The following is a 25,878-nucleotide window of genomic DNA, read 5'->3' as shown; positions in this document are numbered from 1 at the left end:
AAGGCTTGTATTTTTCAGGTGTCCAAAAAAGGCAAATGTGCTGCTAAACATTTTACCTAAAAAACAAATATATTTATTATTTTAAGGAAAGTCAACTACAAACTTCCTTAAAAAATTCAGACTGAGCTTGTTAATGTTGCCAATTTGTTTGTCCAGGGACAGGATGGCTTTAAAGGTGACAAAGGGAATATAGGGTTACCAGGCAATCCTGGCGAACCAGGATTAAGAGGTAAAGATGTAAGTAAATCCTGTGTGGTTGCTCCAGTAATGATACAAATTTCAGTACAATTCAGATCTGCTGTATATTTCTTAGAAGGGTTTATGGAAAACATTACATCATCTGCAGAGAGCTTATGGTACACAATAAAACATGACAGCTCAGGAACATGCCAAATTGTACTGATTACATTTGTAGAGTTAAAGTGAATACATGCCTATATTTAAATATTATTAAACCGCAGAGATAGATGAATATTTCCATGGTAATATTGTGACAGTTACTGTTGGTGTTGTCTTCAGGGTGCAGCAGGAACAAAGGGAGAACAAGGACTTAAGGTACAAACAGTGTCTGAACATTTAGTCATGTTTTTGGTGTAAACTGGATAAAGAATAACTTATATTTAATACAGTCCTGTCAAGCATTAAATAATAAAGATTAAAGATTTAACTTAAAGTGGTGTTGTCTTTCACAGGGTGAACAAGGACCACCCGGAGAGCCTGGAGACAGAGGAATCAGGGTATTTCTTGGGTGTTTTTCAAAAATAAAAGATGTTATCAAGAAATTTCATTTGAAAAATAATCTTTCAAAAACATATGCTTCTAATCACTATCTGCATCATATCAAACAGCATCTGAAAATGTGTGTAACAAATTGGAAATCTGCACATTACATGGTGCAGATAGTCAGCCAAAGAACAGTACAGCAAGACTTTGTGGCATGAGTTGCAACATACTCTCATAAAAAGGCTATGCTATCGTGTGATTCACTCTGTGTTGCCTATTTATTTTTTTATTTTATTATTTTTTTTTTAATAATTTTAAGTCCCAGTCATTTTGACAGCTGTAACCCTGGATAATCTTAGTCGCCTTGTCATTTTATGTTTCAACAAAACTTTACAGGCTCTCCTGTGAGTTGGGACCCCCCACTGAGTGGCAATCAAGCTGCAATTATACGCACATTCGTTCATTGCGACATTTCATCCTGCATATTTATTTTTGTATCTACGGTAAAAACATAATGCAAAGCTCTGTGCTTTTCAATTTCATTCTTATGGATGATCAGGGTCCGCTGGGACTACCAGGACGGCCAGGGGACCCAGGAGAGAAGGGAGATTCTGGGTCATCAGGACTGCCTGTAAGTTCTTTGAAATAAGCCAAAACCCTGAGAGAGACTTCAAAAATCACTTTCACTTGGTTCTCTGTGCATTTCTCTTTTGAACTACTCTACTGCTGCTAAATATTTGTAAAGGGAAGTGCAATGTTTTGTAGAATAAATGAAACTGAGTTACTGCAATTTTAATTTCTTCTTTTTTTTTTTTTTTGAAGGGTACTGATGGAAAGAAGGGTGACAAAGGAGAGCCAGTATGTTTGTGTCCACCATCTCTCTCATTGATAAGCATGTTTATTTTCTTCTGGCTGACTGCCTACTGATCACATATCGTCGTTGGGTTTTTGTTTCAGTGTATTCACTAATTAACTTTGGCTTTTACTGTGTGCCACCCTTCAGTGACCCTACTATTTTTCTCTTTGTGTTGCGAATATGGAGTTTGTTAATCAGTGTGTTTTCTGTGTTCTCTTTTGCTCTTCCTTTGATCATGGTATCGTCACCACAAAGGGAAAACCTGGGCCTCCGGGAACCCAAGTAAACAAATCTTTATTATAATTTCTCACAATTTCTCATCAGCTTAGTCAAGTTTGAAATTGGAATTGTTCAACAAAGATCATCAAAAAAAGAAAAACACAATTCTTCAATAAAAGCTTCAATGTATGTCCTTTCAACTCAGTTGTTGCAACAATGAACAAGTTAACTTTTGTTTGTTTGTTTGTTTGTTTGTTTGTTTGTTTTTTTTGGGGGGGGGGGGTTTGTTGCCCCAGCTTCTTGGAGACAGCAATATATTGACCAGGGTGATTAAGGTAGCAAACACTTATCACATCAGTGTATTTTGTTCAGTTTTTTTTTTTATTAGGGAATTAAATTTACTCCCCTCTAATCTCCTTCAGGGTGAACCAGGAGAGCCTGGGCAGCCTGGTTTGAGAGGAGAAACAGGTCTCACTGGACCAAGAGTGAGTAGTAACATGCATATCAAAGGCAACAAACATAAAATTCTGGTTATTGAGACGTCTCCTCTTTTTTACTAATATCTGCGACAGTTATCTTCCTTTGCTATGTTTTTTTTTTTAACAAATATACCCAACATCCTGTGGCTCCAGCTTCTCAAATGTGACAATGTATTTTTCCTTTTTCCTATAATAATAATAATAATTTAATATATTTGGGATTTGGACTGGCAGAAAGACAAAATAACACAATTGCAGACATTTTACCAGTTTAAATGACAAATAAGTTAACTTTTACTGAGAAGATGCATTTGATTCATGAATAATGAAAAATAATTGTTCCTTGATTTAAAATCCTTTTGGAGCTAGACTATCATCATCAATATCAATCACTCTCTCTCTCTCTGTCTGTCTGTCTGTCTCTCTGCAGGGTCCAGAAGGTAAACCAGGATTACCAGGGCAGTCTCTGGTATGTGAGAATCTATCTATGCGGCAGGTACTTTTGTCCAAAGTAATGTACATGTGTTGATTTAGGAATGTGTGTGTTTTGCAGGGTGGTTCTGGGAGAGATGGACTTGATGGTTTACCAGGAAAACCAGGACTCAAGGTTACAAATAAATAAATAAGAGGCATCCATCTTCAAATATATTCACTGAATGGCATTGTGCTTGAAATCATCTTAAATCTTGCTCACATGATATTTTTTAATAACTGTAGGGAGAAGAGGGACAAAAGGGTGAGCCTGGACCAGTGAGTGCACCAGTATTTATTCTCAGCAGTATTCTTTTACATTAAATGTACTCATTTGGCAGATGCTTTTATCCAAAGTGGCTAACTTAGTGGCATACTAAGTGAACAGTATGGATATAGTCTCAGTGCTAAATACCACACCTATCAACTAAGTGCTGAGTATCATATCAGAAAGAGCATCAAAAGTGCTATTTACTTTATGCACTTGTACTGTTCATATACAGTCATGAACTCACGTGGAAAGCTGCTTTATCAATCAACTGATTAAGGAGTTGAAAGAGGATCAAGGCCTCGTGAATTTCAACATATTTGTGTTGTATGTGTTGTATGTGTATCTTTGTGTTAGGTAGCACATTGTATATCCATATTTAATTTAGATATAATTGTTATTGTCTTGGATGGGGCTTTTGAATGTTGTTATTCCTTAGCTTCAAGTCATCTTCACATTTTCTTTCTACTAATTGTTATGTGTTTTGTACGTGTGCCCATACATGTGCATGTGAGCAGAGGGGAGAAAAGGGAGACCAAGGCCGGTTTGGCATTGCAGGCATGCCTGGTTTACCAGGAACTCCGGTGAGTATAATCATGAATGTTGGCGTCCTCCTTATGATTCTAATGGTGACAGTTATTACTCCAGTCAGCATTCAAGCCAATATAACATTATATATTAATGTTTCAGGCATGTAATTAGCTTGAGCTTTCTGTTTTTCTGCTATAATCATCATCAATTTGGAAAAAGAAATTCCAGCAATTGAGGGGTTGTTTGGTTTTTTGTTTTTTTTTTTTCTCTGCTCTACAGGGGAAACCTGGCATTGATGGGAAGAGGGGCCTGGCAGGAAAAGACGTGAGGAACATTTTAATCTAACAATTTAAGCACTGGAGCATGTGATAACTGCTGCATTGTTACTTAATGTGCACTTTACTTTGACTGATATTTGAGCTAAATTCAGGTAAAGAGTTGAAAAAAAGGATGTGTTTTCATTTCACAGGGTGAAAGGGGACCAAAAGGAGATGACGGGCAAAAGGTCCTGAAAATATATTGTTACCAGCCGAAAAATATCTTTACCTATATTTGAATATACATGTTAACTTTCCTCCCATTTGCAGGGACACAAGGGAGATGCAGGTGCAGATGTAAGTGGTTTTGAGGTTTTTAAAAATATTATCTTCGTGAGGAAAATTGAGGCGTCCACTGGTTCACATTTTTTGTTTTGTTTCGTAGGGTAAAGATGGTGGTAAGGGGGAACCTGGACCTCCAGGTTTGCCTGGTAGGCAAGTTCTTGTCACTACAGAGGTAAAAGCAACACCTGCATCTCCTGATTACTGAATGAACTGCATGATATTTCTCTATCGAAATTATAACAGCAGATTCAGCGAAGTGTTTATATCTTATTTAATAATTATAAAATCTATTATTGTTTTTGAAAAAACAATAATTGAAATACATCGCTTACAATTACACGGATACACTCGCAGGGTGCCACCATTGACGAACTTAGACAAGCATTTCCAATCCCAATGGGTCCTCCAGGGGCAACTGTGAGTTTGATGCTTATTCTCCACGTTTCTACGTATTTATAGCTCATGAATAATGGCACATCATTTCAGCTATGGCATAATTGATATTTTGCCTGCATGGCATTTGAGTCATCATTCATTGATGATGATTTGTTGTGGGCTGCAAAGCGCTGTGCCATTGTCTGCCACCAGTCATGCACTCTGACATGTTCTGTTGTCTTTTTCTTTGTGTTTAGGGTTCACCTGGGATGAAGGTAAGATGGTAATAGGAGTTTGTAATAAAGCAGTGTTTAAAAAAATAACAATAATGATATTAAATTATATTTTTGTTGCTCATTAGTTCCCATATTTTTTCAGGGTGATAAAGGAGAACACGGTTTGAAAGGAGAAAAGGTAATGCTCAAAAACATCTATATCTATATTAAAATGCACATGAATTTCACTCTGTTAACATAATTTTTTTCAAAGGGTGATGCTGGAACTCCTGGAAATGTGATTTTGATGAAGGTGAGTACAAGGCTGCGGTAATCCCTCCACTCGGACATACATTTTGCATTGTAAGTCTTTGAGCAACATTTTTCTCTTCTTTAGGACATTGAAATAATGTTTGAAGCCTACGGCATAAAGGTGAGCTTTGAGTGTGATACTGTGCAATCTTTGAAACTGACAGAAATGATAATAATTGACTTTCTGGATAAAACCTTTTTTTCAGCTCCCGTTGCTGAAGGCTTTGATTGACAGGCTGCTGCAGGATGGCATAGAAGAGCTGCTTCAAGTACTCGGCACCACCAAGAGAACAAAAGAGAGCACAGAAACGCACACATCCAACATCATCGCTGAGTACACGGTACGTAAACAGAGTCCATAAATAGCAAGAGGTAAATCCATATGCTGAGGAATATACAGAATTAAAGATCGTCCCCGCCTTTTCACATCTACATGAGGATTTGACGCACGTGTCATACTGCACCCAATGCAACAGAGACACAGGCTGTCACAGTGAATCATTCGTGTCATCTCCACAGAATTCAGTGAAGTTTGACCTCACCGACCAGCCACCACCAGATCTGAACACCACCGAAGACCCAGATTTAGATGGCCAGTTTCCAGTGTCTCTGCCAATTGTAAGTAACATCAGGATGTTTATGTTTATTTTCAGATTTATAAAATAAAAGACAGAAAAGATTAATGAATTAAAACTGAAATATGTGCAGGTGAGGCAGACACCCATGAGGGCTTATCTGAAGTTGTCACCTTTAAGAAGTAAAACACTAACTATATAATAATAATACAGACAACAACAATATCAGCAATACAAAGTCCATGTCCATGTTGGGTTTAAAATTCTCCTTTCAGAAAAGGAGGGGAAATTACTGAAACATTTTAAAGGTGAATTTAAAAAACAAATCTATGTAAACACCCCACTGGCTGTCGTGTTTGAATAGTTGTTTTCATCTTTAATTTTTATCTCCATAAAATGTCTTTGTAATTAATCTGATGAAGGGTGCATCATGAAAGTGCCATTAACTGTGTTTTTCATATGAAGGAGCCTTCGAATGAAACTGCAGAGGGTCCTGCTTCGTGGACTGTGACCGGACCAAATGGAGAGCAGGAGCTTGACATGGGTGATGCCAAGCTGAAGGGATCTACAGAGAAGGCGATAGTAGACGGGCTAAGTGGCAATATGCCGTCACTCAAACTGAATCTAACTGTAGTCGGTTCTTCTTTCAATTATACTGCGGCCCAGGAGGTAATATTTTACAATCAAGAATGGTAGCTTTAAAGTTACTGAAAATAGCATCACTTGAATTTCAACTGAGTTGTGTATACCATAACTGGCAGCTCAAGTGTGAGCACTGTGGGATATACTCTTTGGTGTCACACATTACTCATACTGGTTGCCTCACACTTTGTTTCTAGTTTTTCCTTAATCTCTCTTATTGATTCTTTCACTACAATTCTGACATGGAGTTTTAGTTTGGTCAATTATAATTATTATTATTTTCTTTTTCAGATGATAATGTCAATAAGTTTAATTGTCTTGTTGATGTCAGACGGTTTCAGAGTTACCAGAAATGGTAGAGGAGACTGTTCTCTTCAGTGAAGAAGACTCACTGAAGAAGAACGTGGGGCAAAAGAAGAAGAACAGGGAGCGTGGGAAGGTAAAGCCACCATGGTCATTGTTATCAATACCTCTGATTAAAGACAAGCAGAAGTATCTCTTTATTCATTAAATGTAACATAAAATATTAAATTCTCTTGGATTAATTTTAACAAGTATAATTAAGGTTTGTGATTGTCCTTAAAAACTATTATATTAATAAAGGACCATACTAGTACTTCATGTTTTAGCTCACGTCCTGTTGGCCAGAATCATTTTACAATCCTCTGTTCTTAGATCATAAGGAGAACAAACTCTGTTTTTAAGAAGACCAAAATCCAGAGCAATCCAAATGAGCGGTCGAACAAGTTGTTATGATAGTGATTGTTGTAATGTGTCTTGCAAAAAAAAGGCTGCAGTAACTATTTGACCGTACTTTTGGATTTTTTTTTTTTTTTTTTTTTTTTTTGGAGCATTTCATAAATGTACTAGGTGGAGTTAAAATTCTTATAAATAATCCTCTCAAAGTCCATATTAGCTGATTTTTATGACTGAATTTGTCTTTATTAAGTCAACAATTTCTTTTTTTCGTGTATTCATGGCAATGACAACTTTATGCTCCAAAAATAGATTTGTATAGCACATTATATACGTAACACAGTGTGCTTTATAATAAACTGTGAACAAAAAGAAGGTGCATCAATACATATTGGAATCAAATTAGATAATGTAATCATTTTGAATGGTCAATGAAAATGAAATATATAGTGATTTGTAATAAATGAGCTGAAACATGTAAAACTGCAAGTGTGGTCCAATAAATACAAGTAGATCTAGATCTGTTTAAATTTGTTTAAACTTTAACACCTAAACATCTTCATTTAAAGGTTCTGCATTCATTTTTGAAATTTATTAACTTCTTATTCCTCACTTAAATATCACCTTTAACTTACAGTGTCAACTCATAGTTTCATACCCGATCGTCACCAACTTCTGAAGCATGGGAAACTTTATGTTGTCTTATCTCTGACTGTGAACTTCTTAACCAGGGCAAAGGAAATAAAGGACGACATAAGAGGCAGAGACAACGCCTGGTAAATGTCCTTGAAGGGGTCGAACTAAACCCAGAAACTTAATGGCACTTTTACTGCAACTAAAGATAAACCAACTAACACAGCGACCTCACCCTGCAGAACTCAAACACAGGCTCTAACACTGGCTATCGCTACCATGACATAACATTAACATAACCTTAGTGAAATAATGGAAATACTACTAAATGTCTCATAAAAATAACCATGATAAATATACTTTTTTGAGGTTTAAGAAACAGAATTAACCAGTTGTTTTGCACAGGGTATGGCAAGAAAAACTAAAAGCATGCATTTGTCTGATTGTCCATGTGCTTCTCATTGTATTAATAACAGCTGAGATAAATCTGATGAATGGGCCGCTTTGAAATCGCTTGGCATCGTTGTTGTCCAGTCATGCACACAAATGACAAATGATGATCCATCACAATATCTTCCTGTAATTATTGTCTTCTTCTCTTTATGTAAAGACCAGCGAGGAGGACAAGCAAGAAGAAGAAGGAGGAGCGGAAGAAGAAGAAGAAGAAGAAGAGGAGGAGTTTTATGATGGTGAAGACTACAGTTATGAATATGAGGTAGGCAGCTGCTGCGGTGCATGACTAAGTGGATGCGCAGTGGGAAGCTTCACTTTAAAATGATGATTGATGATGTGGGGTAGTTTCAGATTTAGAGCTTTGTCTTTATGGGTGCCTTGTTAACAGCCTTGTCAAACTTCTAATCATTTTTTTTTTTCTAGCAGTGTCTTTTGGGGACTGAAATATATCTGCGCCCACATAAGACACTGGAGAGTTGATTAATGACACACCCACTACCTGTATTATTTATTAAAACTCCATTAGTTTGTCTTTTCAGCCAACTGCATCTGCTCTGCACATTATCCACTGTGGGTTGTGAGTGTTTAAAAGTTGAGATGACTTCTTTTTTATTTTATTTTATTTTCTTGGAAACAGGAAGAACTTTCCACAGTTGGCCCATCAGCCTCACAGGAGAGTAGCTACTATAGACAGGTAAACTTGCTTCAAACAGCTACAGCCCTCCTCTGTATCAGCTGGACTGGTGTACGCTTGCGATTCGCTATTATATGCAGCTATGCATCAATAATGTCAGAAACTCATTCACTGCTGTGCAGTACTGTGATGGAGAGAGCACAGAGACAGCTGAGCTCAGTTATTCACTGCTCTCATGTTCCTGAGGAGTAATAATATTTTTATCCTGTTTTCATCTGGGAAGGAGGAACATGTACCCACACACAGCCCTGTCCAGGTAGAAAGATGGACAGATACCTCCAGTCATGCCCTGACATCCTTCTCAGACGAAGGAACATATGCAACAGTGAGTACAAATTTATTCAAATGTATTCATCATACTCAACTTTTTCCTTAACTGAATATTGCGCTTGGAAGCTGTACTTCCATTGTCACATGCTAATTTGCCATTTATTGTCAGGAGCAGGATGAAGTGTCACTACCTACACCTCCCATCATTGCAGAAGAGCCATACAAGGTAGAGTTTGATTTCTCAGTCCTGCAGGCTTGGTATTATGCATGCCTTGGAATGCAAAACTCTTTTACATAACAAAGAGGTCTGAAATTGAACAAAATGCTTGAACAAAATGAAGGCTATGCTTCATTTCCTCCTGCTCTAATGCAGCGCATCTTACAAGCTAACCAAACTTTGCTGCTTTCTATTGCCAATGAAAATTTCACCAGTGCAAAAAATGTGTTTGTCCAACGTAATGCAAATAAAATGGGAATGGAAAAATACCAGCACAGATTTTAAATAAAAAATAAATAAATAAAAATACATGCATACTGATGAAGCATGAGACAGGACAAGATTTTAAGCAGCATGCTTTGAGCATGATTTCTCTAAAGCTTGTCTGAATGGGAATGAGAAATACTATATTCTGAGTGAACTAATAAGACGTAGGAGAGTTACTTTTAATACTCTCTATGTCTCTCCTTTTTTTAAACAGGACATCTCTTAATTCCCAAGAGACTGTGACTATAGAGCGTTAAGTACTCATAAGAAAGCACACACTACGCGGAGAGTGTGAATAGACTGTGAACTGTGTTGATGGTGATGAGGCCTGAACCTGACCAACGACCCATCGGCGACGATGTCACTCACCCAAAGCCATGGCCATAACACAATTCATTGGAGCTTTTTACAAAACCAGGCACCGCTGATGTTGAATTTTTTGGGATCCTTCTCCAGTTAATTCAGTATAAATAACAGTGTAGCCTTGAATTTTACTCCACCTGTCTTCAACTCCTAATTTATTTATTATGACAAACAACAAATAATCTTCCTCAAACATGTACCAATAAGTTCAATGCATATTTCCATGTGTCAAATTGTAGTAAAATTCTATTTATTGAAATAAATGTTTAGTGTTTTTTTTTTTTTTGCCAAAAATACTTTGAATACCAGTGACTTTATTCAGAATATAAGCAGTTGTGTAGCCAAATCAAACACTTCTCACTGGTGAAATTTTTCATGGAATTGTCTGTTTAACCTCTCTGCGCATGTATCCTTCAGTAAAAAAATGTTAAAATAGCAAGTCTGTGTCCTATATTTTTACCATTATACACAACAAACCAGTGCATTATCTCTACTGCAATTCCTCTGTGCTCATGAATGTTTTGGGGCACTTGGCAGATGCCTCAATCTCAATTTAGGGTGAGAAGAGGTGCCCCTTGGCCTGAGTCGATGGTAAGTCTTCAAAGGTTTTATAGAGACAGATCCATAGAAAAAAACACGGCATTAGTAATCAAATTTGCATTTTAGGTGTTCATGCCAGGAGCCCCTGGCAGAAAATATCGGTTCAAGGAGGCAGAAAAAGTAATTTCTTCCACGAGATATTTGAAAATTAAAACTGGATAAAACATGAAAATACAATTTCATGGTCACTTTGAACCCCATATAAGACGGAGCTCTTCATTTTAATTTCAGCATCTGCTGTCTGGAGCTCAAGGTTACAACAGCTTCAATGTAAGTCTGCAGTATTAGCACCACTACATAGGTCATGACTTTCACTGAAATTCAGACAGCGCATCTCATAAAAAAAAAAAAAAAAAAAAAATCTTTTTTCCAGAAAAAGCAAGAAAAGCCTAATCTTCAATCACACACCAGGGTGGACAGGCAAGGAAGAAGAGAGAGGCAGACAAACAGAGAGACAGAAGATTCAGACATAGAGCGTGGAGGGGATGAACTGACTAAAGCTGAAGAAGTTGAAGACTGGGAAATGGGAAAAGATAAAGGATTAGAGCCCAATGGATATCCAGAAACAGTCCCTGATCCAGTCTATGAGGAGGAGAGGAGCGGAGACTTCGACTGGGATGCAGAGGAAGACTTTGATCAAGAGAGAAGAAGGGAGGAGGAGGAAGAGGATCTGGACAGGCAGAGAGAGAAAGAGAGACTGGAAATGGAGAGGGAGAGAAAGGAGCTAGAGAGGGAAAGGGAGGCCGAGCTTGAGCTGGAGAGAGAAAAAATGAAGAGGAAGGAGATGGAGCGGGAGAGGGAGGCCAAGCTGGAGAGAGAGAGGACAGAGACAGGGCAGGAGAGAAACTTGGAGAGGGAGGAATGGGAGAGGAGGAGGTTGGAGATGGAGAGGGGGAGAGGGGGGGGTTATGATGAAGAAAATGGACAGCCATACCCGTACCCTCCAGAGTATTTCTTCCTTAAGGTGAGGACACAAAATCCACCTGAAGAATCAATGCCCAGTTTTTTGTTGTTTTTTTTTTTGTTTGTTTTTTTTAATTCTAATCCATTTTGTGTGTAATAGGGACAACAAGGAGAGAATGGACAACCAGGACGAAAGGTGACTAAAGATATTTTAAAAACACCACACTGTAGGCACATTTCATTGGGACTACTTTCTTTTTATGTAAATCCCATTTACGCCTGTGAGGCAGACACCTTAGAAACAAAGACCTGACTGTATAAATCTGTGTGGCTAAACCCTGCTGAAGGTGAGAAAGTGAGCACATTTAGTCCTTCTTGTGTATGAACTATATCCCTCCGTTGTGCTATCACAGCTCTCATTACACTGATTAAAATCATTATCATCACCAGCCCGAGATCACAGAGCCACAATGACAGTCCCCGCACGCCATGTGCCACCAGTTCATAAAAATATCATCAGCGCTCTCCCCGCCTACCCGCATTGCATCAGCAAATGACATCAGGGCTCAGGGAGCTCTGTCTCGTCTCGCCTGTCAGTGAAGACAGTTGAGTCCAGGCCTTTGATGTCCCCTGTGCTCTATTTCTGGTCAACTGTGAGACAGTCGATTAAAGCAGACTTTAATAATTCCCCCAGTTAAACTCTGCCCATGTTTTTTTTTTCCTCCAAATTCCACTGTGATTGTTTCGGTGCTTGAAAAAGTAGCCATCTCTCTAACTGATGTGCCTTTTTTTTTTTTTTCCCCAGGGTGAAATTGGTGAAAAGGGGCAAAAGGTAAAGACCATATAGCGCAACACAGCTTTCAGTATGAGGTGATGATGTTTTTTTAAGGGTTAGACGTCGTGCAGCCATGTTTGTTTTGTGTGTTTAGGGAGAGCCAGGAATAGGCCACAGAGGTCCAGAAGGCCAAGCTGGTCCTCCAGGACAGAAGGTGAAATGGCCCTCTTTCATCACGCATGAGAAAACAAAAAACACAAGCAGCTGCTCACTTGCAACGTCCCCACTGAATCAATTAATCCTCACGGCACTTTTCTATCACATTTATTTTGATTGACTTTGTTTTTCATCACAGTTTTAATTAAAGGAATTTAATTGGCTCAATGGCTCACATATTCATTTAAAGGTTTTGGTTGACCTTTTGACTTGTTCAAAGAAAAAAAAATATTTTAGCGCAATTGCTTATAAATTACAAAAGAGCTGAATAATAATTTTACATGTGACCTTCAACAATGTACTTATGTTCCAACTATTTAACTTGTCCCTATCTTCTGCTCTCTGTTTCACCTCAGGGTGAACCAGGTGAGCCAGGGCCTCCTGGTGCTCAGGGCATCCAGGGTATCCATGGTAACCCAGGCATCCAAGGCTCCACGGGCTTTCGGGGCCCCCCAGGCGACACAGGGGAACCAGGCAGAGAGGTGATCATTTAGCTCTCTTTGGTTGAGTAAAAGGTGTTCAGTGAACAAAGACGGCTGTGCCTCTGGGTTAGAAGACACATAAGATGTTTGTGTGTTGATGCAGGGCGATCGAGGCAAAAGGGGAAAGAACGGATCGCCTGGAGCTCCTGGACCTCGAGGAGCGCCAGGAACTCCAGTAAGAGAATGCAAATTATACAAGTGATCACATCTAGTAAAGCTGCTCACCTGCAGCTTGTTGGAGCTAAAGTTATTCTTCCCACTTCTCTTTGATTGTGCCTAATTATATCACTGCTTGTCTCTTTCAAAGGGTCCATCTGGTGTACTTGGAGGAAAGGGTGAAAAGGTACCACTACTGCATATATGACACTTAACTTTCTTGTATTTGGTCCATGACTTCAACATAACGTTGTGAGACTGTTGAGCTGTTTATTTATTCTCACTGGTTTTCCTCAGGGTGACAGTATTCCAGGAGAACCTGGTGCCAGGGGCTTGACTGGATTTCCAGGCAGAAAGGCGAGTTCATGACACATTTTCACCAGTCAAGTCAATGTTTAGATTCCTCATTTTAGCTTATTTTGAATGGAAATTAGCATTTACTCCCCAAGATGTGCGTGCAATAAAGCCTTTGTCTTCTCACAGATCTTCCCTTAAGTTCTTTAAATATGTACCACTGTCAGTGATGTTGGTGGACTGTGCAGAAAATCTAAAATATTTTATTTGTTTTAGGGTGAAAAAGGCCCACCAGGCATTAAAGGAACTCCAGGGAATATAGTAAACAACTTTTATTCAAAACCATACTAGTTATTATAAATTTTGCTTAAAGATCACAGTAGATTATCACTTATGATGTCCTTTACCTTTTTTTTTTATCAGGGTCCAAAAGGCTTGCGTGGCAGCAAAGGTGAAAAGGTGAGGTGTTATTTGACAGTTTGTCACAGCTATGTTCACTCAACCAACGTGGTTACCTCAGCCACCAGGTACTCTGATAAATTGAGGAATTGGATGAAATTTAAATTACTCCAAACATCTTCACACTTGGGAACACTGTCCCTATGAATCATTTGAAGAAGGGGAGACAATAACTCTAAAATCATGCCTTTGATCAGCTGCTTTTTTTTTTTTTGTTGAGTGGATTTTTTTTTTCTTTACCAAGAAACAGCATGTTGTGTCAAGAAGATGTTCCAATAATATAACAAAAATATTACATGCACCAAGCACAGCAGGTAGGTCTTCTCCTCCTTGGAGAAGATTGTCTCCCTGATAGATCTTGACGCCTGTCTGTGCCAACATCACTGTCAGCCTGCTATAATAGAGCCTGCATATACTTTCAACCATTCTTGTTGTTTTCTGACCTCATTTACCACAATAGTGTGTTCAACCACACCCCTGAATCTCATTGTTTTCTATGTGCGCAGCAGCTCCCTGTAAAATCCTTTCATCACAGTTCACAGAACAGGCTGCGACTTCTGAGATGCTGGAGGATCAATAAACTCTTTGACCATAGCTGTCTTTATATTCATTATCTATAAGTACAAATGACTCACTGCTGTGTATCACTAGTGAGGTATGATGTTCCTTTCATTTCTGTGATGACAATTTCTCATTCATTGTGAAGTTCTAAGAGGTGCAGGCGGTGTCGACAGGAGTGATGTCACTTGTCAATCAGTCTGCCTTCGATTAGTTTGTTTCTTCATCCATTCTTCTTCCTTCCCATTAGATGCCACTAAACTGTGGCCAAGTCGTCTACAACATCTTGTTGTGACATGTTATCGAAGTTGGAAGTAATCTTTACTTGTGCTGGAACAACTGAAATAACTCTTGAAATCACTGTGAAGAATCATGTTTCTTTTCAGGGAGACCGTGGGTTACCTGGAGTCAGAGGAGAAAGGGTATGATGATTTTTTGTTGCTCTGTGTCAGAAAATCAGAGTGTGTTTAGCCTTTGCGCTGATTTATTATAGCTTATTAAGCAAATAACAACAGGGCTTCACATGGGGTGTGCTTGATGACAAGACATATTGTGTATCATACAGGATCAGATACAAGTGTAGGAGATTCACAGCTGTATACGTGTGTCTGTGTGAATCCGCATTAATTACAGTATTATTCGTTGCAGATCACATTCAGTTTTACCATTAATTCACAATTAAATTCCTTCCTGCAGGGGAGTGTTCTTCAAATTCAAGGGCCCCGTGGATTTAAGGGCAGCAAAGGGGTGGCGGTAAGATACGTTTGAAAGAATATTCATGTATCCTGTTGGAGCAGTAAGTTCATATTCAAGTTAAAGTGACATGAATATCTTTGCCATCTAGCTTTTGCACAGTTCAATACAGCTTTATATTACTCTACAATGACAGTTGCATTCAGGTGGACAAATCCACATACGGCAAATAAATGATGAGTGAGTGACAAAAGTTAAAAAAAAAAATCAATGGCTGTCAGCTTAAAAACTACATGTGGAATCCAAGATAAAAGTTTTAATAAAGCTATAAATATTCAAATATATCGAAAACAAACAAAGTAAACAGAAAAAAAGCAAGAAGCATTATGTGGTTGTTTCATTTTAGGGTGAGCGTGGCCCACCAGGTTTTGATGGCGATAAAGGAGAAAAGGGTGAGGATGGTCCTCCTGGAGTCAAGGTGATAAAATTTATGCATATTAAACTCGTAAGAACACAAATATCTCCCTCAAGACATTTAGAGACTGATGTGATGATGATTCAGTGGCAGACTAATGGACAGCTCCACGGCAATAATAGTACCAGACATGATGGCATCTCTGTGACAGTTAACAGCTTGGCTGATGATTACATTTATAATAAGCGGGACTGCATGTGTCATTTGAATTAAAATGAATCAGTGATATGGAACTATTAAACTAACAATCTTAAACCATTAAAGGGCTTGAAGGGGGATGCAGGCACTAAGGGCGCACTGGGACGGTTTGGAGCTCGAGGACCTGTAGGCCAGAAGGTAAGAAGGATGTCACTGCAATATCTTTATACTGTTGAGCATCCGGCACTTTATTACTACACTAAGATGTAGAAATTGTTTTCTTTTCTTCAGGGAGATCCAGGAGAGCCAGGCCTCAATGGAGTGATGGTGATCATTCATTTATTTTAATATACAACATTTTGGATGCAATGTTTCGTGTAGCTTGAGGAGACCTCATATTGTAATACACATGATGTGATTTAAGGGTCGCAATGGAGATCATGGAGTTGATGGGGCCAAAGGAGACAAAGGCGATATAGGACTGCAAGGCCAAAAGGGTGATCAGGTAAGCTGAAAAACATATCTTCATTTACAATGATCCTTTATCATTCTAATTTCTGTATTTAATCTGTCATTTTCTTGTTGTATTTGCACACAGGGTAATGCAGGAGAACCAGGCTTACCAGGAGAAAAAGGAGAGAAAGGAGAAAAGGTGGAGACAGCTATTATTTGTCGCAGTTGTTTCACAGTTTGTCGTATTTACAACTTCAACTTCAGCTAGCTTGTTTTTGTAATCACACTCTGTTGTACTTCTTGCTTTTCCAGGGCTTCAGAGGTTTACCTGGACGCATCGGGAGTCCAGGCCTGGATGGAGAAAAGGTTAGTCATTGATTGCATTCTCTCTAGACCAAAGAAGAGTTAAAAGTTATGTAAGAAATGCTGTAATCTAGATAATTCTGTGTCGCTCACATGGCTGATGTGGTTTCTTTATAAACCAGGGAGATACAGGCTTAACTGGCATCCCTGGAACACCGGGACTGAATGGACACACAGGACGCAAGGCAAATATTCAGATGTGCCCATATTGTACTTGTTTATTCCCCAAAACACATACGTTCGTATTATATTTTATGATGTTTATTTTAGGGTGACAAGGGATCAGCAGGGACGAATGGTTTGGACGGGGATCCAGGGGTGAAAGGGGAAAAGGTGAGCAAATTAAGCTTAAAATGAAACTGAGTGTGTCAGTCAAGTCAAGTCCCATGATAAGGATAAGCCTTTCTGAGTTTTTTCATGTTTTAATGTGTAATTTTCCGAGAGTGTGAATGATAGAGCCATGGTGTGTTATCACACCGACTTCATTCAGGGTGCAGCAGGTTTCCCAGGTTTCCCGGGCTTTAAGGGATCAGCAGGGAGTCCAGGAAGGGATGGAGATGAGGGGCCACCAGGATCACCAGGTCCCCGTGGAAACGATGGAGCAAAGGTTCAGTATGGCTGCTCCCCATGTACGGTGAAGACATAATTGTATGCCTTATACAGTGAGGTCTAAGTTTGAGACCACTTTCGCACAGAAAAATGGTTTCAGACTTTCCGGCTGACAAACCGATTTTATGTTTATGGTGCACTGATAAAGCATTGTGATAATAATTATTATTACTTATTATTGTACAACTCAGCACGTTAGTTAATATCAGAGGCTACTGTATAAAGTATTGTATCGGTCCTGTGGGTGAGATATGTGTATAAATTAGTTAAAGTCTACTTTTGTGATTCATTATTACTCTATTAGTAAAAAAAAATCACACACTCAGTTCATTAAACTGACAGACCTTTAGTGGTGTAGGACACAGCTGTTCAAGCTAATTGAGAAGATCTCACAAATCCATTTATGTATATTTTAAATACAGAAATGGATCCTGCTTGCAGATAAAACGGAGTGAACATGCGACAGAACACAAAGAAGAGAAGGATGAGCTGAGCTTGATTACAGTCATCACCATGTCTGTATCTGAGTGGCAGCATGTGCTCTGTATACTGCAGAAATAGATACAGACATGCCTGAGAGACATGTCATTACATGTCATTACATGTCATCACACATCTAGATATATATAGGTTTATTTCTATCTGCAGCTTTCAAGTAATATCTTACTCAGTTAGCTCCTTTCAACTACAATTACCACACTCTTAATGTTGATGCACAGAATGGAAATTTCTATTATAAAATTGGTCTGTCATTGATGCATACTTAAATTGAGATGTGCTGCTATGGATATCTTTTTCCTGTTGATTGATAGAAAGACTTTCAAAGCTCACAATGTGTTCCCTCTGCGTGCCCTTGGTTTTTTTAAACAGGGGGAGATGGGCAGAAGAGGCAGATCGAAGCCATGTCAGAGGGGAGCACCGGGGATACCAGGACAAAGAGGAAAGACTGTGAGAGTCCTATCAGCATTTCAAAAACACACTTGGACAAAAAGCTGACTTGATTTCCACCAACTCCTCTAACACTTCACATCAATGGCGTGATTGAGGACAGCAAAAAGCCTTTCTTAGTGTTCCACAAGTGCAGCGCAGACTGAATTCACCAGCAGCTCTTACAGCGGATGTTGTTTCTCTCGTAGAAGTTGTAAATGCAGCAGTGCCATAATATCAGATTTAAGTTGCACAAATGCTCATTTACCCATCCTGCAGAAACAGAGCAATTTTTCTTTTTTTCTCCAGTTAGTTGCCCACCTTTACCTGCTAAATCCTCAACTATGTTCAACCACTAGCTGCTATGTTACTTTGTCAGCCTGGTGTTTTTCCTGGTTGGGTTAGTTGCCACAGTCAAAGCGCCACACTACTGTAGGGAATGCCACTACACATGATGATTTTAACATGTGTTTTTGTTGTTGTACCTATTGTTGAAGTGAAAATCTTCACCAGAAAAGCTTTAATTTTCTCTAACTGTGCTGTTTTGTGAAGGGCATAGATGGGGCTGGAGGAGCAAAGGGGGAGAAAGGAGAGCCCGGACTCTCAGTATGTGTTTATCGCCCAAAAAACACACTGTAACACACATATATTGAAAATGTAAATACTAAGTTGTCAAAACATCCAAGTGAGTGAAATGTCTGAATCACATATTCTCTGTCAAGGCTGCAGAGGTGAAGGAGCTAGTCACTCAGGAGGTGTCAGAAAAGTGTGGTAAGTGTGCGTTAGCGTTTCATTGACTTATAGGGGTGTTATCATAAATTTTGAGCCCCATACAATATGTGTGCTTGTACTTTTCTGTGCATTTATCTAAGAATGCATTAATGTGCCTGTAGGTGGGCCTGCATATTGTGCGTGTGTGTGCGTGGGTGCATGTGTACTTGTGTGGTTGTTTGTTGTAGAGCTCCTGTGGCAGCAGCATGGCACCCGTGTGTGTTGTGCCATCTGTTATGTTCTCTCAGAGGAACACACACACTGTGGTGCCAGCAACGGTCGAGCCATTCACAAACACCAGACTACCATTAAGTGGGACGCCTCACCAAGAATCCACACTCTTGCAACATACTTAAGGGATGGCTCTGTCTATTGTCAAACTTTGTGCAGTAGCTGTTTTTTTTTTTACCCCCATTACACATTTGATGTCATAGCACGAAAAGAAAAGTTATAAATAATAAAGTTAATGATCCATTCAGCTATTTCAGCTGCAGTTCCCACTGTCACATTGTTAGGATTTGTTTAATGGGGCACTTAAGTATAATGGGGCCGTTGTTAATGTTATTAGTAAAACATGTGCTTGCCTGACTTTGACAAATTGTTATGTGTGAGAAAGTCTTATTGTACCAGTTTTTTTGCAGATCTCACACAGGTCCAGGTTCAAGTTTTGTGGCAATTTGTCTTTTCCTGTTCTGGCTACTAAATTATTTAAAACTCATTTCAAAATGTATTTGTTCTCAGTGAAGCTTTTGAGCCATTCATTAGTGATTTGTAGACATCTTTGTCTCTATTTCATTTAAATATCTGGTTTAAATGGGTGTGAAAAGTGTTAGAAATATACAGTTCCACTTAGTTTTTATATATGCATTAAGCCATGCGATCTGATATCAAATTCTAACAGCATAACAATAATAAAATATAGGACATGTCAGAAACAACTAAAAATGCTCTTCAGACAATATGAGTCAAACTGTGTTTTTCATGTTTCTATCATTTCAGGGTTGGAATACAAGTTCTTGGTAAAGTCTGTGGATCCAGATGGAACAGCCACAGTGACTGACACGAAACGTGAGCCAGAGGGTGAAGCGACGTCTCGTGAAGGACCAGAAGAAGCAGGTGAACAAGTGGAAGAGGAAGAATTTGGAGACAAGGTGGAAAAAGTGACCACTCTTGATCCCGTGGTCTTCAGAGAAGAAGGAATGCTGCTTAATCGCACTGGTAAAATGAACGATCATGCTTTAAGTGCCCACACCAGTTAGTGTTAGCAGGGTCCGAGCCCCTGGCCAAGCACACAGATGCCAGGGACCATTTTCAAAATTGCCCAGTTGTCCCCTCAACAGATTTACAATATGGCCAAATGCCTACTGGTTACTAATGTTGTAATTATGTTTGACAGCTGGGATGTATTTTTCTCGTTTGTAAGTTGAGTTTGCAGTGACTTCTTCATCATGAGGACAATGTTATCACCAAAACCGTCCCATTTTTCAAGGATAAGTGAAGAGAGGTACTTGTGAGTTCTCAAGGGTCGGCTAAAACCTTGTGATTAGAAAACAGTGTGCTAATACAAAAATATAATTTTCATTGCATTCACTACTAACTGTCACTAAGCACTGCAGCTTTCACTCTTAAGAGACATCAGTCATGCAGCGTCTTTGTAGCCTAACATTAAGACCAAATGTTGACATATCTGCAACATTACAGGTCACATCACTCGTCAGAAATGTATGTTTTCCAAGATGCTCCTTGAACATCATCTCCTAAAGTGTTGCCATCAGCATCAATACATATCCAGAAGCAACCATAAAGTTAGACAAAAGGTCATCCTGTGGAAAGCACAAAAGAGACTCATTAGTGAGCTCCACCCTCCAGGCAAGAATATCTTTCTGCATTAATATACCCAGAAAAGTGAATCAGAGAGTGAGTCTGTTATTGCCCATCGTCAAAGTCAGCATGTTTATTCATAAACTACAATCATTTGAAAGCATCATTCATGTGCACAGCGGACCACAGTTCCAGTATTTATTTTGGAGACTTAAACTTTCAGCAGCCTCTGCACTGTTCTTAATCTTTGTGGCTCCAAAAGGCAAGAAACATGCTGTATTGCATCACGACACAAACAGAAAGATGACAAGTGTTCTTTCAGCACATACTTAATTCATCCAAACTCTTCACACAGTTTATTGTGTCAGAGCAGAAAGGTCAGGAGGTCAAAGTCTTTATGAGGGATTAAAGCTCGGATGCTCTCAGGCTCAGTTAAGCTGGGTAACATTAGCTTGGCTTTTTCTCTGATATCTTAAGATCCAGAGAGCCGATGGCTAAAGTCCTTTGTTTAGTTCACATGCAATCCAGGTGTAAAAGGCGCATCAAAAAATTGGCTTTAAAGTGGATCAAAACATCTGATTTTGACCATTAATGAAACATAAAATATTTCCATTGTGTTTGCATACCAGATACGTATTGTACCTTTAAATGTTGGTCCTTCTGGGTCCACGATGGTTCAATAGTTTTGTTCCGGGCTTCAGATTCTGTTGAGGAGAGGACTATGGTGTGGGGACTGAGACAGAAAAGAAGAGTATTTGGAGCAAACACTGCTGGTGAGTGGCCAAGACAACTGATTTCCTCCTTGTCTGTCTTCCTCCTCTCTTCTTTCCTTCCTGATTACTTGCTCTGTATATCAAAGCTTTTATTTTTTTCAGTTTCTCTTCATATTTCATGTTTCATCTATGAGTAATGAGTTGATTATTAAGAGCACAAGGTGGGAGAGAATGATAAGAGCAAAATTTAATCCAAGAATGAAGAGATGAAGCCTGCCAGTGCAAAATTTTATGAGGCAGTTTAAAAACAAAAACATGAAGTTAAATAGCAGATCTTATGTATAAGAGAAAACGTGATGAGCTTTTATTTGCGTCATAATTGATGACAACAAGTTAATAGAAAGCAGCTGCTCAGCTGATGGTTGCTCATTCACATCCAAAAGCTGCACTTTTGGAAAAATTGCATGAATCTGCAGCATCCTATTTTGTAGGACAGCTTAAACTTTTTTTTAATCATTATTGTTGTTCCCACACTTCCTTTTTTCTTCTCACATGCATTTTCAATGACAGAGCGCTGCCTGGAGCCCATGTCAGAAGGGACCTGCTCAGACTATGTTCTGCTCTGGTACTTCCACCCTCGCTCAGGAGAGTGCAGGCCATTTGTATACGGGGGCTGTGGTGGCAACCGAAACAGATTCTCCTCAAGACAAGAGTGCCAGAGTTGGTGTGGGATGGAGAGGAGAGGTACATGGCATAAACCTTATATAAGAGTCGATCTGATTCAATCTCTTATGTGTGTGTGTGGGAATTCTGTAGATATAAAAGAGGTCACTAAAAGATAATATTCTCTTCACACTCAGGCTCTGAACCCTGGAGATGAGGACAACCACCCCAGGCCAGATGTCACTTTTTTGTACATAATTGTGTAAAAAAAATTTTATTATGTGTTTTATATTTCTTTTATTTATAGATTTTAAAAGCTGATTCTAGATTTAGCATATGAACAAATAGTTGGAAATCAAAATGTGAATGTGATGTCATTCTTTAATTTTTTAAATAGACTGACATTAGACTGAGTTTTTGAATGTCAAAAGGGATTAAATCCGTCTCCTGTGTCGTTCCAGCCCACATTTTCCTGCAGTAGCTCTGTCTTCATGAAGAACGTTTCTTATATTATGTCAATTGTTGTGCATGCTGTGTGGTGTGAAAAAATAAGAAGCTGGTGGCTGATTGCCTGCTGCCACCTCCAACACTACATATGTTGCTTTGGCAGGGGGTGTTATGGGTCAGGCTGGGAGCCAGATGAAGGGGCCAACAGGGGCCCAGTGAGGGAGATCACGCAGGGACTGATTTTAGGACTCTCCGTCAGACCAACGCAGCAGTGGCAGGGGATTCCTGCGTGGGCAGGGATTCCTGTGGGGGCAGCTTGCATTTTTCTTTCTTTTTTTATTTTTTTGGCAGTTTGACACACAAAAATACACGACACAACTTAAATCACCAGCTTTTCATTGGTCGATCTTTTGAGCAGGATTCCGTAATGTTTGCTTGTTTTTCCCGGCTGAATTTGCATGCCAACGTTCAGTGTTTTAATTTAGCATCTTTGGTGCATCGTGCTGCACCATCTCCGCTACCAGGGTTCTTATTTTCAAGTCTGTTCGTGCTAAAGGATGCTCACTGACGTAAGTCAGTATTGAAAGCAAATTTTATATTACCTCCAGGTGACACAGGAGACTTTCACTGACAAGCCTTCCAGGATTCCTTCATATTAGTTGTGATTCAGCTCTGTAATGTAATGCAATTTTTTTATCTTGAGTTCTAAACATTTTAAGAACCACAAGAACTATTGGCTAGTTGGTGAATAGTACAGCCCTGAATGACTTTGATTATTTTTCCACTAGAAAGTTTTAATTAGTGACAGCAAAGCAACACATCTCTGTATCAAGACAGAAGTGAAAGTGCCTCATGCTTTTCTATTGCTTGTTAAAAATGGCTTGACTGTACAGTGTGGCTGGTGCACCTTTGCACATTGGCCAAGCAAAGGCCTTAATGCAGAGGAAATAAGATCCAATGGAATAACAACAATCTTCCCATTGAAGTTAGGAAGGGGCAATTCCATTTCAGAGATCAGCTGCTGAGTGGAGGCAGGAGTGGGAGGACATCTCATTGCACAGTGTGTCACAGACTGTGATTACCCCAGCCGTGAAGACGACAGTCATATTAATCCTACAATGAAGTTGCTCATTAGAGCTTGACCCAGCACCCTTTGATCCTCACAGTCGTTCCCTGCTCTTTGTTCGTCTTGAAGTGGCAGTGCACAGCACTGCGGGTGGTTTCTGCACTGCATGTTTCATGTGCCCTCACACTTTTAATTAAAACACAATCTTCTCCAGACATGTCAGCCATCTTTCCTGTTTCAGAAATCATATATGCAGTGTGCAAATCTCAGATGCAGCCCACTATTACAAAATGTTTTCTGCTGTATCATTCACAAAATTGAACTTCAAAGAAAATAAATAATCATCTCTGTGTCAGTGGATGTCAGTGGAGGAATCTGATTGGAAAATCTATGTGAATGTTGAAACCAAATAGTGATGGAAGTTTCAATGCATTAAGATCCCCTGTGATATTTTATAGGGGTGTTTGCATTGTTAAGAAACTAATGTACATTTAGATAGCGTAGTGTTTAAATGTGCATTAGATTGGATATCTTTGATCAGCTTAAGCCCTTTAACAATGAAACTTCAAGAACATCTACAATAAATTACAAAAATCGGGGACATTCTGGTTCACCGGGATGCTGAAAAGCTAACCCATGCCTTTATTACTTCCAGGCTGGATTACTGCAATTCCTGATTATCAGGCTCCTTTCCCATCAAACCTTTTTTTTTTTTTTTTATTAAATCCTGGGGACAACTCTCACCATTTTGAGAGTGGTCTTAATTTTAAAACTCGTGAAGACTCCTGTTGCTTTCTGCAGGTAAATCTCCCCCTGTAGCTGCAGAGTCTGGATCTGTGAATCATGATCCCGCTCTGCACCCACTGCTGCAATTGTTATTGTTCTCATCATTAGCACTCCTATTAGAATTGCCATGTTATTATATCCCATTTAATCTTTATTGCTATGATTAATCTTTATGTGGATCCTTTTTAATTCTTCACTTCCTGTATTTGCGTTTAAGTGTTGGGTGGAGCTGTCCTTGGTCCTGAATGTGAGTCCTGCTAAGACATGTTTTTTTTTTTGTTGTTGTTTTTTTTTTTTAGAGTAAAATCTCTGAATGGTGAGCAGATGGTTGATTTAAGGGGTGAACATATCTGCACTGAAACTACAAAGTGTCAGGCTGAATGAAAAGTGAAAGTTCCTCCTGACTGTCTGTGTTCGTGATGCCCCATGCTTACCGACAGCAGGTCACATTTAAAGAACCAACTTTCTTTTTTTTTTTTTTTTTGCCACTACATCACTGCATCATAGCCAATGGCAGTTCATAGCAAAGCAACATGTCAACGGGATGACGTCGTTGCTGGCGTAGGGCTGCAGTTTGATGGCTCCTACTAAATGGATGAGGGAGACACTGCTGGTCAGACGGGGCGCGCTGCTGACCTCCACACTCTGTTAGCTCATCAGGACTTCTGATCAGAGTTTCACTCCTCAGGATTTTTTTTTTTTTTTGTTTAGTTATTTTTTGAAGGAGTTCGTGTTGACTGGCCTCTCTGACTTTTTTATTGTAAGACACGAGTGGTAAGTTGGATTAAATATATTTCTTACGAATGTGTGACCCAATTGCATTTACTCATTCATTGATGGCCCACTTTTCTGAACTGTTGTTGTTTATTTTGATCTAAATGCAAAGCTGGCGGTGCTTGTCAGAGCAGTTTAAAGAGTAACTTTACACTTCATTGTCGTTCTGTTCTCTGTCAGAATGAGAACTCAGATCAAGAAGAAAAGTCGAGTAGTGACTCTTCCTCCTGTCTTTGCTCCCAGACGAAGCAGCATGCTGTCGTCCCTGAAGACCCTGCTGCTGCTCTTGGTGCTCTGCACGCCGACCTCCGGCTTGTGTCTCCGCCTCTACCAGACCCGCTCGGACCTCTTGTGCGATGACGACCAGGTGCCGATCGGGCTCCGGGGCGACGAAGACGAGCCGGGCTGGGGGTCGCTGCTGCAGCCCGCCGACTATCTCACCTCCTCCTCCGCCGAGTCCAGCCGAGAAAAAAGGACGTCAACTCCAGCAAACTATCGCTTCGTGAGTAGGACGAAGCTCAGAGGGCAGATGGTCCGTAACAGCAGCAAAGGGGACCGGAGGAGCAGACTGACCCTGTCCCTGGACGTCCCGACCAACATCATGAACGTCCTGTTTGACGTGGCCAAGGCCAAGACCCTGAGAGCCAAAGCGGCGGAGAACGCGCGTCTCCTGGCGCAGATCGGCCGGAGAAAGTGAACATGTTGGACTGCCTTCATTTACCAGACAGCCATGACCAGTGAATTACTTCGTATTCACTTTTAAGGTAATTGTGTTGATTTGTCTTTCCAGGGAAACGGTGTTTTCTCTGAAATACCCGCTCATACTTCAGGTGAAATAAGCTTTCGTTATATCGCGATAACTTAATTGCTCTCGT

The 25,878-nt window shown here is 39.6% G+C and overlaps 2 protein-coding genes across 3 annotated transcripts in view; both read left to right on the top strand.

Annotated features, from left to right (window-relative positions):
* The window catches only part of col7a1l (collagen type VII alpha 1-like), a 50,757-nt gene extending 28,414 nt beyond the window's left edge, over window positions 1–22,343 (top strand). Inside the window, exons 48-108 of the mRNA XM_029495699.1 lie at window positions 157–237; window positions 520–555; window positions 693–737; window positions 1,283–1,354; window positions 1,546–1,581; window positions 1,835–1,861; window positions 2,095–2,133; window positions 2,221–2,283; window positions 2,708–2,746; window positions 2,831–2,884; window positions 2,995–3,027; window positions 3,535–3,600; window positions 3,827–3,871; window positions 4,017–4,052; window positions 4,135–4,161; window positions 4,250–4,321; window positions 4,504–4,566; window positions 4,782–4,799; window positions 4,903–4,938; window positions 5,014–5,052; window positions 5,137–5,172; window positions 5,258–5,392; window positions 5,571–5,669; window positions 6,092–6,295; window positions 6,600–6,707; window positions 7,696–7,740; window positions 8,208–8,312; window positions 8,688–8,744; window positions 8,968–9,069; window positions 9,184–9,240; window positions 10,399–10,452; window positions 10,528–10,581; window positions 10,693–10,731; window positions 10,835–11,425; window positions 11,525–11,560; window positions 12,170–12,196; window positions 12,294–12,353; window positions 12,712–12,837; window positions 12,941–13,012; window positions 13,145–13,180; window positions 13,291–13,350; window positions 13,564–13,608; window positions 13,711–13,746; window positions 14,691–14,726; window positions 15,001–15,057; window positions 15,404–15,475; window positions 15,737–15,808; window positions 15,902–15,937; window positions 16,035–16,115; window positions 16,209–16,262; window positions 16,376–16,429; window positions 16,549–16,611; window positions 16,697–16,759; window positions 16,917–17,033; window positions 17,906–17,983; window positions 18,515–18,568; window positions 18,685–18,733; window positions 19,733–19,951; window positions 21,256–21,327; window positions 21,838–22,011; window positions 22,128–22,343. Of these exons, the coding sequence (XP_029351559.1) occupies window positions 157–237; window positions 520–555; window positions 693–737; window positions 1,283–1,354; window positions 1,546–1,581; window positions 1,835–1,861; window positions 2,095–2,133; window positions 2,221–2,283; window positions 2,708–2,746; window positions 2,831–2,884; window positions 2,995–3,027; window positions 3,535–3,600; window positions 3,827–3,871; window positions 4,017–4,052; window positions 4,135–4,161; window positions 4,250–4,321; window positions 4,504–4,566; window positions 4,782–4,799; window positions 4,903–4,938; window positions 5,014–5,052; window positions 5,137–5,172; window positions 5,258–5,392; window positions 5,571–5,669; window positions 6,092–6,295; window positions 6,600–6,707; window positions 7,696–7,740; window positions 8,208–8,312; window positions 8,688–8,744; window positions 8,968–9,069; window positions 9,184–9,240; window positions 10,399–10,452; window positions 10,528–10,581; window positions 10,693–10,731; window positions 10,835–11,425; window positions 11,525–11,560; window positions 12,170–12,196; window positions 12,294–12,353; window positions 12,712–12,837; window positions 12,941–13,012; window positions 13,145–13,180; window positions 13,291–13,350; window positions 13,564–13,608; window positions 13,711–13,746; window positions 14,691–14,726; window positions 15,001–15,057; window positions 15,404–15,475; window positions 15,737–15,808; window positions 15,902–15,937; window positions 16,035–16,115; window positions 16,209–16,262; window positions 16,376–16,429; window positions 16,549–16,611; window positions 16,697–16,759; window positions 16,917–17,033; window positions 17,906–17,983; window positions 18,515–18,568; window positions 18,685–18,733; window positions 19,733–19,951; window positions 21,256–21,327; window positions 21,838–22,011; window positions 22,128–22,147 (4,482 nt within the window). The 3' untranslated portion in view covers window positions 22,148–22,343. The remainder of the gene's footprint in view (window positions 1–156; window positions 238–519; window positions 556–692; window positions 738–1,282; window positions 1,355–1,545; window positions 1,582–1,834; window positions 1,862–2,094; window positions 2,134–2,220; window positions 2,284–2,707; window positions 2,747–2,830; window positions 2,885–2,994; window positions 3,028–3,534; window positions 3,601–3,826; window positions 3,872–4,016; window positions 4,053–4,134; window positions 4,162–4,249; window positions 4,322–4,503; window positions 4,567–4,781; window positions 4,800–4,902; window positions 4,939–5,013; window positions 5,053–5,136; window positions 5,173–5,257; window positions 5,393–5,570; window positions 5,670–6,091; window positions 6,296–6,599; window positions 6,708–7,695; window positions 7,741–8,207; window positions 8,313–8,687; window positions 8,745–8,967; window positions 9,070–9,183; window positions 9,241–10,398; window positions 10,453–10,527; window positions 10,582–10,692; window positions 10,732–10,834; window positions 11,426–11,524; window positions 11,561–12,169; window positions 12,197–12,293; window positions 12,354–12,711; window positions 12,838–12,940; window positions 13,013–13,144; window positions 13,181–13,290; window positions 13,351–13,563; window positions 13,609–13,710; window positions 13,747–14,690; window positions 14,727–15,000; window positions 15,058–15,403; window positions 15,476–15,736; window positions 15,809–15,901; window positions 15,938–16,034; window positions 16,116–16,208; window positions 16,263–16,375; window positions 16,430–16,548; window positions 16,612–16,696; window positions 16,760–16,916; window positions 17,034–17,905; window positions 17,984–18,514; window positions 18,569–18,684; window positions 18,734–19,732; window positions 19,952–21,255; window positions 21,328–21,837; window positions 22,012–22,127) is intronic.
* Window positions 22,344–24,541: 2,198 nt separating this feature from the next.
* Window positions 24,542–25,878, top strand: ucn3l (urocortin 3, like). Of its 2 annotated transcripts, XM_029494746.1 has the most exons (2): window positions 24,542–25,003; window positions 25,247–25,878. In XM_029494746.1, exon 2 carries the CDS (start codon window positions 25,257–25,259, stop codon window positions 25,698–25,700), a length of 444 nt encoding a protein of 147 aa, XP_029350606.1. In that variant the 5' UTR covers window positions 24,542–25,003; window positions 25,247–25,256; the 3' UTR covers window positions 25,701–25,878. The 2 variants fall into 2 exon arrangements, with proteins under 2 accessions (XP_029350606.1, XP_029350605.1); XM_029494745.1 differs by lacking the exon at window positions 24,542–25,003 and having other exon boundaries at window positions 25,061–25,878.

Source organism: Echeneis naucrates, chromosome 23 (assembly GCF_900963305.1).
Source record: "Echeneis naucrates chromosome 23, fEcheNa1.1, whole genome shotgun sequence".
In the NCBI taxonomy this organism is placed as follows: domain Eukaryota; kingdom Metazoa; phylum Chordata; class Actinopteri; order Carangiformes; family Echeneidae; genus Echeneis; species Echeneis naucrates.
The sequence above is the reverse complement of the archived record's forward strand: the minus strand, read 5'-3'. Positions and strand labels throughout refer to the sequence as shown.